General features: G+C 32.5%; 1 protein-coding gene across 2 annotated transcripts in view; it reads right to left on the reverse strand.

Moving 5' to 3' along the window:
- Positions 1-12540, reverse strand: part of LOC128674852 (uncharacterized protein) — an 86261-nt gene that overhangs the window by 39182 nt on the left and 34539 nt on the right. For both annotated transcript variants that reach the window (XM_053753803.2, XM_053753802.2), the window contains exon 2: positions 1948-2058. In XM_053753803.2, coding sequence (XP_053609778.1) covers positions 1948-2023 — 76 coding nt within the window. In that variant the 5' untranslated portion in view covers positions 2024-2058. The remainder of the gene's footprint in view (positions 1-1947; positions 2059-12540) is intronic.

The raw sequence follows: 12540 nt of genomic DNA on the forward strand, positions 1-12540 counted from the left end.
CATAGGTAACATACATCTTGATGTTGTTTTATAATTTTAAACGTGCGATCTTGACAATTATATCTGACTTTTATATTATTTTTAATAACTTCGCTATAAAATGCAACAAAGCAATAACAGCTTGAAATTAAATTATTTATTTATTTATATATAGACCTGTATGTACAGATTAACAGACATAACATCCAAAACACTTGCATGCTAGTCAACACTAAATTATAAACTAGAAATTGTAACTAAAATTGTAAATTATAAACTACAAACTAGAATTGTAAATTATAAACTACAACGTCGAATTGGTTAGATATTTTACAAAATCATTATTATATTTATAAAATGTTAGTACAATAAAGTCATGATAATAATAACACGTCATACAATTAAATTAATAGTATTTAAATAGGCTAATACATTTTCGATAAATACACTTATGGAGTCATTGAATAAATCTGTGACATTGTTTTTAAGGAGCATGTCTTCATCAGTCAAATAATTTTTTCACGCTGCGGAAGTTTAAAGTTTTTATTATCATCAGAGAGATCTTATTGCATTCAACGCGTGATAAAAATATTACGTGCAGTAAACCGTTGAGGCGTTCCCTCGTCGGGAGCCGATACTAGGTGCACCATCAAATCAGGATGTAACGATCATCATAATAATGCATTGTGCACCCAAACTAAACGTGCATTCAAAATTTCAGCTCAATAAACTGCTAAGTACTAGATTAATAAGTCTCATTCTAGATCCGTTTAAAATCTGAGTGTTAGCAATTCCTCCACCCTTGATCAGAAAGAAGAATCTGTAATTTACCTGTCAAAACTATCAATATGCAGTACTAAAAAGTTAATTCAATAACTGTGTCCTCGATATTCAGCTATATTATAGTTAATTGGTCTAGTCATAACATTCGATAATATCACATTTACATTTACGAGCACGATAATTTTGTGAAAATAAAATTATATAGACAAAGACAAAGATTATTTATATACCTAAATATGCTATTACTTTTTTATTATATACCTAGTTTATTATTAATCGTCTATAAAGTCGATCTACGATTTATTATTTATATAGGTACGACTATGAAAAATAAATGTCATGTCATGAAGACGGCATTCGGTTTTTATCTTGTTACATATCGCTTCGAAGTAATGTTGTATCGCGCACTCATTCGAATAAATCGATACATTGAATTATTATCATTCGACCACATGTCTTTTCCCATTAAATAAAATTAATATACGTATAGAAAATTTCAGATGGACACTAAACTGTAATTTTGCAATAAATTTCATGAATGTGGTAGTAAAAATTTCATGTTTGACCTCCATTTTAAAAATTTTAGTCAATTAAAAATAGTTGTCCCGTATCGTCTATTATTTTTTTACAAATTTACGTATCGTAAAATCGATTCCAGAGTGATGTTCGATCGAATAGGTTCCCTAGGACTATAATTAATATCTGAACGGATTGAGTACGGATGGTTTTTTTGAAAAATAATTACAATGATATTCTAAAAGTGGGAATATTGGGAACGCGTCATGAATTCATCGCATGGAAAATACAAAACGCAAGTTTGTAAATTGTTGTAAACTCTGAGTGCAAGTCGCGATGGCTGGAACTCGACCAACGCTGTGCTATGCTAAGTTATGCCGATGCTAAGTTTTAAACAACCAATAGAATTTAGTTTATCAAAAGTTACGAAATTGTATTGGTTTAACTTTCGCGATGCGCCACTATTGAAAAACCTAAACAACCAATAGAATTTATTTTAGTAAAAGTTACGAAACTGTATTGGTTATCTCGCGATGCGCCACCCAACTGGGTATTGAAAAACCAATGGAAACAAATCACGAAATTATATTACTTTGAAGCTTCGCTCTGCATAGCACAGCTTCGGTCGATCCAAGTCCAAGATACAATAAAAATAAGTAGAATACAGACCAGCGTTGACGAGACGCAGCAGAAGCGATAGCGCGAGAGCGACGGCGGCGGATTGCGCGGGCGGCGCGCGCCGCATGTCGCGCCCACCCAGCCGCTCATGCCATACCGCTTCTGAAAAAAAAAGTAATTACAATTTTTCAAATTTTAACAAAGACTAGAATTAGTTTTACTATCTGTACATCTATTTTCAATGGTAATGAAAATTTTATGAATTATTGATTGTTAAATGATTCCTTTCTCAATAAAACTGACGGAACGTATTGACACCGTAGCCGCAGCGGTAGAAGGGGATCATCTTTCTACTCTCTCTCTCTCTCTATCTTCGCATATTCCCTGCTGCATTCAGGGCTAGATCATCTTCAGGCTTTGGCTTCAGGCTAGTTTTTGCCAGGGACTCCAAAATAGCACAAATCACATTCATAAATGTAACACGATCTGTTACACAATTATTTATGTAAAATTTATTTGAGTGTTTTACTTGTTTTGCTCTTCACACTTATGAAACTGTAGCAGATATACATATGTTTGAATCTTGTTAACGTTTTTCTATGTATGTCCACATAGATATAGACACTACGTATACAAATAGACAAAGTTATTCGAATGTAGACCTTATTTCGTGTGACAGACATTAACACTAAACATATTTATTTGAAAACAGATCATTCATTCAGCGTAGTTGGCAACCAATGACAGAAAACTATGGCAGTTTAAATAGAGGCCTTTGCCCAGTAATGGGATATATAAACAAGCTATTAATAAATAAGGGGACAATAATAAAAAGATTTAACTATTAAGAAGAACTTATTTAAAAAAAACTATAGTAAAAATTTACCTTTGTAGTTAATTTGTAATCTTAACCAAAAAGGTAAAATTAGAGATATGGTTTCCGTACGTCCGTAGAATTCTACCTGCATAAAAATTACATGAGCATTGAGTTATAACAGCCCTATAACCTTTACTCAGTCTATAATCATAAAAACATAAATCATAACGTAAATTCTGCACCACCGCTGCTGTAATATGGCACCTACAAAACCCATTGGGCTAGCAAAAATAAAGTTAGTATAGAAGAATCTTTCATTTGGAATTTTATTAACATTGACTTAGAGATCTTAAAGATATAAATCCTACTAATATCATAAAGGTTTTGGGGATGTATGCATGATTGTTACCTTTCACGCAAATCTATTAGACTAATTATTATGAAATTTGGTAGACGGGTAGAATATAACCTGGAATAACACATAAGGTACTTTTTATCCCGAAATTCCCACGGGAGCGAAGCCCTGGGCGCTGCTAGTACCTATATATATAATTTAATAAGACTGATAATATTAAAGTAGTATAAAATTATTGTGACCTATTTTTCTTTTTACTTTAAATCGGTCTTATAAGGGTGGGTTGCACCGTCAACTTTTATGTGCGCTGGACGTATGATTTATCTTTGAATGTCACAGACCAATCAGCCTGTCAGAGTTGTTTATATGCCTAGGTCGCCTGGTACTCGTACGATATCCAGATTACGAAGTTTTCCCTTCAAACGCTTCTAAGCGGGAACCACACGCCCAAAGATAGGCCGCTCTGGCTTCTATTTATTTTGCCGCGTAAACGGAGAGTTCACGCGACGAAAATTCTCTTGAATGATTTATTCCGTTAAGCAAAGTGGCCTTTGATGTCAGATGTCAGAAACCCTGGTTGGTTTACTTTAAGCACCTTCGTCTTTTCATTATGTGGATGCTTCTGTATACTAATCACCATTGGACACTATCAAATTTTTAGTATCAAAATATTTGCCAATCGAACATCAAAAGACTTCACTTTATTTAGTAGTTTTGGAGAAAACTAGTTTTTTTGTATCAAGTCAAACAGACAGATTTACGAAATAGAAAAAATCCTAAGATAGCGTATATAATCAAGGTACGGGACCCTCTCTCCGCATATTTAAAATGCACTTGACCGATTTGTTTATTAATGTTACGTTTTGAGTAAAGTTCCACAAGGAAAAATAAAAAAGCAATAACAATTTTTACAGGTAATATTTATATTTAAATATTTATATATAGGTATTTATATATTTTGCATCCACATACAATTCTCTTTATGGTTAGATTACTGTTAGATAATGCTTTTTTGCACTTTTATATTTTTGGGCAATAATAAAAAGAAATAAAATTTATCAGACATTGTTTCTAATGGAACCACTAATGAACGGCATTGAATTCATCAAATCATTTTTTATTTTACCGAAGAAAATAAAGCGTAAAAATGGATTTAATCAAATGTTACACAGGCATGTCAAAAAATTTAAACAGTAGCCATAAATTTTACTAATAATGTTTTTTAAATTATATGTTACGTGACAATGTTGATGTACTCATATTATTATGGATCAAACTAACATTGCATCCTTACTCCGTTTGTGTGTGTCACTTGACACTAATGATCGAACTTTGATCACCAAAGTTTTGTTGATAAAACAACCTATAAAGTTACATAACTTTGTTACTCTGATTAATTTATCGTTCGAGTTCAAATATAATCAATTTTGTATAAGATAAAGTATTAATTTCTCCAATAGAGAGTTTAATTCCTGAGGAAGGTTAGGTGTATATTTTATTATGTTTCTATGCAAGGAAAGCAGGGACGGGCCGCTAGTATAGTATTAAACAATGTAGCCCTTTGCGTCTGTCTGTTTCCAAGCATTCTTCTTTTAAACCACGCCACAGATTTTGATGTAGTTTTCACTATAATTTGCATAATTTATTCCTGAATATCGTATATAAAGACCGCGATCGAAACCGGGCGAAATTTATCAAGAAAACCGCGACAGCTCCACGGCGTAGCAATTTTCAAGTCGACCAAAAGGTAGTGTCTTTACAAATTGCGGCTCAAGTAAAGTTTTATCTTAATTACAAACCCTAAGGCTTTCTTGTTTCCTCCACAATGAAAATGAAAAGCCATTATATGCTCCAAGTCTTTCAGCCGAATTTTAGGAGTTGGATCACGTTTCGATGGATCAAGGGGTATACGATTTGTCGCGGGGTCTTTGAAATTGGTATTTTTGGTGTTTCAAAAAGAGATGAGACATAATTTGTTTAGAATATCGTTGTCACTTAAAAATTGAGAAAAATATATTTATTGAAACCTACTTGCAATAAAATAATCATTATGGGTACCTAGTACTATCTATTTTTTCTTACGTTTTTCTTAAATAATATATATTTATTTAATAGTTAATTAATAAATAGAAATAAAGCAAAATACTCCACATTTAACTAAACATAAAATCTGCTATTTTAGTAATACAGTTTTTATTTTGCAAAGTGAAGGTATAATTTCAAAACTTAAAAAAGGGAATGAAAAATAATTAACATAAGTTGAAAAAAGTCTATTTAGTGGGTCAAAACATGCGCGTCTAAACGGTCCGAAGTCAAAACATAAAATAATATACTTACTCGTATACTCGTATAGATAATAAAGCATAATCCATATGAATCCATATTATAAGCAAACGTTGAATGAGTACCTACTCACTCAAAAAACGAACACGTGAGTCCATTTACCTTTATTAGATTTTTTTTAATTTGCTTATTCATCCCAGGAAATTGTCAGATGAACATTTGTTGAAACGATATTTTCACAATGGATCGTATTTTTTTATCTCATGTTATACCATAACACTTTTATAACTCACTCATACGTATTTATGGAAATGAAGGTGTTCGTCCTTTTAATTTCATACGCACATGAGTGCGTATGAAATTAAAAGGACGAACTACGATCCATTTCATCGTTAAGTTTTAGTATTGACGTTTTGATCCCATTTAGTATAGACAGACACACTACATAAAATTTGTCTTCTGAAAAGTAGCTAAAAATTACTCGCACGAAATTAAACGACGATTTCACACTTAGACATTTACCGATCTTCAGATTCGTGGACATTTTCGAATATAAATTCAGTTGCTGTTTACAAAATTGAAATTGCAGTTTGCAAAAGTGACCAATCCAGCATGATAGTTAATTTTGTACTTTACGCAGATATATTGAAAATATTATCGATGAAAATATTATTAACTCATTATGATGCAAATTGAAAATTTTGTCATCACAGATAGCAATACAAAAATCATTAGTTTTAAATATTCAAATGAAAAGTAGGCCAACACGCGTACTAGTGCTCAATTTCTTTAAATTTATAGCGAAATCCAAAAAATACCACAGAACATTATGCTACACTAGATAAAGGATTTTATTAGGATCATCAAAATCTGCCATGAGAAAACTGCAATGCCCCACGGCATTGCAGTTTTCTCAGTTTTCTCTTGGCAGAAGAGACAAACTCAAAAATGCTGCCTTGATGTCGTTAAGAAGTATAAACCATGCGTACCAAAGGTCTGGCTCCCGATGATAACATATACCATGCTAAGTGGAGAAGAAAATATAGGAAAGACTTCGAGAGAGAAAGAGAAAGCAGAAGCAGGCTTTCTGATTTTACTAGTTCCTTCAGTTCAATTCAGTGTGCTCTTCGAGCCAATATTTATGTGTCATAACAAATCAATCTCATTAACTGTACAGTGTCATCAGATCGATGCGTCACAGGTAAATTAATCACGTCGGTGTCCTGGTCCAGTGTGACAATATTGTGTGACGTCATCAATGACACGGCAGCCATTCATGTGATGTGGAGGGAATTACAGCCAGTGGCCGATAAATTAAAGATTGTATTGACCGAATTTTCAATTTTGGTTTCGGATTTTGCCGCAATATTGAAGACACACTTAATGAATAAAGTGACATTAATTTTTGTAGATAAATAAACGCATCTTAATATAAAACCGGAACCAAAGGTTTTCTAAAATATTCGTATTTATACGCGAAGTAAGTACCTCAAATACAAAGAACATCATCAATCCTAACTTTTAACCCACGAAAAAGAAGGGTGTTATAAGTTTCGCCACTAAGTGTGTCTGTCTGTCTACGTGGCCCTGTAGCTCATCAACTGGTGAACCTATTTGGATTGGATTTTTTAATTGATAGCTATTTTTTATGCGGTGGTTCTTGAAGATGTTTGATCAAAATCGATTCAGCCGTTCAAAAGTTGTAGCGAAATGAATATTGAAAGGCGGGCCTTTTTAAATTTGTCTAACAAATATACTTGTATTAATCTAAGATAGTAACCGTAAATGCCTAAAATGTACTGCCTATGTAATACTTTTCAACGAATCAAAATGCCTAAACAAGTGTAATTAATTAAATCATCGATTTCAAAACTACGCATTTTGTTAAATCGTTTTCCCAAAAACTAAGGACTTTTAGCCGGTAGATACCAATCGACGCGCACCGTTGATTGATCGATATTTTCGTCACGGATTTGAATTGAATGAGATTAATGAAATCAGTATTAGCTTTCAATTCGTTAGGGAAGTATTTCTGGCTTAATTTTTTATCGGCTTTGAGAAATTTTATCAATTTTATTTGTGACGAATTTGTGGTGTGGAATGAATTTGGCGCAGCTTCAAGCGGTAAAACATTTTAAATCCTGTTTTATGGGCTGTAAACATAAATATACCACATTCAATTCCACATTGCCATATTCGTAGAATAATATATAGGTTATTTATCTGAATAAATAAAAACGCATAATGCTTTTTAAATATTCAAACATACCTACCTATACCTACCGATAGCTAAATAACAAGTAACAGTGAATACTGCATGTAAATCCATTGCGTGGTTTAAAAGAGCTTAGAAACAGACAGGCGTGGAGGGCGACTTTGTTTTTTTCTATATTAGCTGCGCTCAGGGGCTTCGCCCCCATGGGAAATTTCCCCAAGTGATAAAAGGTACCCTATGTGTTATTCCAGGTGAAAGAACAACAAACATACATCCAAATAAGTACATCCTCACAAACTTTCGCGTTTATAACATTATTATTAGTAGGATTGTTGTAAAATAGAATCGTTATATATTTTTAACAAAAAAAGTATATACCTGAACACAATTAAAGCGATGTCAAACTAATCCGGATATCATGAATTTAAATCGAAATTCTCTATACCGTTATAATAGGGCTATCAAAAGCTTGTAATGTAATCCGACAGAGTTTCCTAACAATATTGTTAACAGAACGTGAAGTATTCAATTGAGTTGTCTACTGCGCGTCCCTATTTTGTTGTGAAAATGAGCATCCATTTTTTCATTGTTCTGTTAGCTTTTCTTATATAACGAACTAGCGGCTTGTTCCGGCTTCGCTCGGGAAAACTATAATAAAAAAAGTAGGTAGCCTTTGAGGATTCTTCTGTCTCTGCGCAAAGTTTAATCACATCGACCTAGCAGTTTTTGAGTTTATTCATTACAAACAAACAACCAAAATATTATATGTTTACTGTATATAATATTAGTATGGATAGGTACCTATATAAGTAAGTAAAAATACTTACTTGTATCAAAAACATGATACACGATACAATTTTGAATAAAACACTTAGAAAAATGTACAATTATTATTTTATACTTATCACTCGCTAGTACAATTTCTTCCAGGCAATCTTAAGGAAAAGAAATTTACTATATATCTACATACATATAATAACACTGTATGAGCGTTATGTTTATTCAAAAACCTTTATAAAAGCTATAAAATATCTTTACATAATATTCATGTCTGTCTATATTAACCCGATAAAATCAAAAACTACCGGGCTGATTTTATCACGGTTTTCACCAATTGAAGTGTGATTCCTATGGAAGGTTTAGGTTTACAATTAATTATGTTTTAGCAGAGCGAAGCCGGGTCAGCCGCTAGTTAAATATGAATAGGCCGAAAATATATCAATTCACGTCCCTCTGATCAACAGCTCTTTAAATATATCGAGTGCGTCCTTCGTATGCGCAAACAGAATGTGTTTGACAGTGGTGAAGCACATACTGTTTTTAATTAAATTAAATGTTGATCGCTATTGAACATTAATTAGTTTGTATTTATGTAAGGATAGATAGAAATAGAAAACGGTTTGTCTTACCACAGACGCTAGTTTAATAACAAACAATGAACAATTGAAAAAAAATACCATAAAACAAAAGATGTATGACAGAAGAAGAATATACAGAAGATGTATGACAGTAAAGCAAAATGGCCATAACTAAAATGAGATTGATGAATGATGATAGCGATTGATTGATTCGGCGCTGCAAGAAAAAATAATATTTTCTATCATTAATCTGACATTAAATTATCGTTCAAAAATCAGTTAGATAAAATCGTCGTCTAATGTGATGTATTTTATTACCAATACATAATATGTTTGAATGGCTGTTACAAATTAGGCTAACTAACGGTTAAGTTGGACAGAGGAGATTGGCGTACGCGAAGAGAGACTATGCTCAGCAGTGGGCACAAAGAGATTGAAATGATGATGAACTGTTAAGTTATTAAAAAAATCGTAACTTCATACTTCAAACTACATGTATGCAAAATTTCAAGAAGATTGGTTGAGTAGACAGAGCATGAAGAGGTAACAAACAAACTTACTTTTGCATTTATAATATTAGTTAGGATTAGGATTAAAAACCGGATTTCGATTGGAATAAAGTGAGTGGATTTGGCGCAGCGTGCGTGAGAAATCAAAGCGAGCAATTACATCAACGAAACATTGTACCAACAGTGGATTATTGTGTAAATACGCTCAGTCAGTATTAGGAAGCCGTGGAAATACATAAACTGCCGGAAAAATCGATTGTTCCTACTTTACGCATTGACTGCGCACCTGTGAATGCCCGAATTTATGTTTAGCCAGAGATATTTCGTTTGACATATACTTACGTTTACTAGCGGCCCGTTGCGGCTTCGCTCGGGTAAAAGCCTAATAAAAAATGTAGCCATGTCACTCGTGAAGATTTCGTATGTCTCTGTGCCAAATTTCATCAAAATTGATCGAGTAGTTTTTGAGTTTATTACAAACAAACAAAATACAGATCTTTTCTCTTTATAATATTACAAGACGTCTGTCCCAGCTTTGCTCGGGTAAAACCATAATAAAAAGTAGCCTAGTATGTTATTCGTGAAGGTTTCATCTATCTCTGTGTCAAATTTCATCAAAATCGAGCGTTTTTTTGAGTCGAGTTCATTGCAAATAAAAATACAAATCTTTTTTATTTATAATATTAGTACGGATTAGTAATAATTGTATTATATGGATTATTGTCATGGAAGTATGGATAAAATTATTTTTTTATTTTTTTTTATTTGGGACAATAAACAACAGTACAATTTATATCTTAGTCTAACTTACAATTTACATTTAAAGTATTTTTAATTATACGCCTATAATACTATATTATTAAAACCATGACTAAATTATTTTTGTCAAATTTCGTATTTACAATTTGAGTAACAGTAATATTATATGAAATATAATTGCCCTAAATTCAGTAATTAATAACAAATCCCATACGTGGTATATGAATGCCCAAAAGGGAGCGGTCGCCCACATCAGAAAACCTTGATATGGACATGACCTCCTTTACAGAGGACAATTTAAGCAACGTTTCGCAGTAAAATAATTAATAAAATTAACCCAAGTACATTTTCAAAAATAATTTTGTATGGAATAATATTTTCCTTAGCACTTTGCAAGCATTTGTAATTAGTAGCTTTAAGTAACAGATAAATGATTTAATCAGACGTCGCATATCATTTTAATACGAAAGAATATATTTTTCAACGATTTCGATTTTATCCGTTTTGAATTGGCGCATAATCTCATACATCTGAATTGCTCAAGCAATACGAGTATATGCAATCCGTAAATCTCTCGCTCACTCAACTTCGCATGTTCCCGGCTGCATTCGGGGCTATGACGCCACGAAGCCAGGGTCAGCGTAAAAATAAACTTTATTTTTTCTAAGATTTGGCTATGATTTTACAACCTGTCGCTTGCATCACGTTAACCCTCCTAGGTATTGCTATTATAGCCTATGAATTGCAAGGCTTTGTGTTCCTTAGTCGCCTCGTGCGATATCCACGGAAAGATATGGAGTAGTCTATTTTAGGGCGGAATCACACCAAGTAAACACATGATGTTCATGAAAGTTTATTACAATTTTACTTTTTATCTAAAACATTTTCTATGTTCTTAATTTCCGATACAAAACAATAAAAACCGTTAATAAAAAAAAAGGAATAACAATAATCAAATTCACAAAATTGTACCTAAACACTTCGTTATCCGGGGAAAAGTCAAATAACAATTTCCTCTGGAAAAATTGGAAAACCGCAAAAATTACTTGGGACACCAAACGCCGCCGGTGTTAATCTGGCTTGTAGGATGAAGGGTGAATTTCATATTGTATTACGGTTATTTTGGTAGAACGCCTTTAACACATAGTAATTTTTCTTATTTTTTGAAACCAACCTTATTTTAATTATTGTAACTCATTATATAACTTGTCCGCAGCTTCGCCCGCGTTAATTATTAGTTGTATGAAGGCATTCAAATAATTTAACGTTATATGATTAATTGTCACTTTAATTGATCAGTTTTATTAATTACAGGATTTACTTTTTTTTGTTCTGATTATAGTATCTTAGGGATGATTTTAGACTCAAAAATGTAATGTAGACAGGAGTCTTGCAAGCTCCATACATGTTTGTTTTTGATATTAGAAAAAAATGTCTGATTGACTAGCTGAGGCGTGGGTTTGATTCCGGAACTCATTTCATTATTAAAACTACTTTAAATAATATGAAGCAACATAAAATATGGTTCCATAAATATATAACATCTGCAGAATTTTATTAAGATTGTGGACATGCTTCGGAGTAAAATAGAAGTCGTATATAAAAATAAAATTTCCGTTTGACATAACAAATGGCGGCAAAACATGCTAATATAAAACCTGAAATAAAGTAAGTACCTACGTTTATAGTACAGTAGCAAAAATTTTACGTTCCAGTTATACTTATGTTATAATCAAGCTTTTAATAGCGTAACGCTCAATAAATCTGAAAATATGAAAGCTGTCGTTTTCTAATTTTCAAATATTTACTAATGGTGAGTTGCACCATCAAAGTGTAAAGTTCTGACAGTGAAAGACAGTGCAACTCTCTCTGAAGCATCTAAGAATATTTAAAAAAAGTTTTTCTTTAGTTTTCCATATCTTGGGAAATTCATATATTTTGTTTATCATGTGAGGTATGTTTACACATCACTGTACTGAATTTTAATGTATAAATACCTATTATTATATAGATATGTAAAGTTATTGAAATTTTCAAGGCAACTGATAACAAGGCGAGGGCGTATCCCTTAGTCGCCTTGTATTACGTTCAGAAATGGAGTTGTCAAATTCTAGTGTATGAGCACCACCAATATTTTCCATGATTTACCTGACATATAAAAAAACACGAGACCAAACTGTTATAAAATTCCGTCGCCAGTCAGCGTATTATGTACGTCCTGTATTACAACATACGATTTCAGTTATTTTTCATAACAGCTAAACCAATGAAGAATCGTCAACATAGCCATTGCTCTCACTCATAACATGTTGTAGGAGTTTAAGCACAAGAGCGGAAAATTATATTTC

The sequence above is a fragment of the Plodia interpunctella genome, chromosome 13, assembly GCF_027563975.2.
Source record: "Plodia interpunctella isolate USDA-ARS_2022_Savannah chromosome 13, ilPloInte3.2, whole genome shotgun sequence".
Classification (NCBI taxonomy): domain Eukaryota; kingdom Metazoa; phylum Arthropoda; class Insecta; order Lepidoptera; family Pyralidae; genus Plodia; species Plodia interpunctella.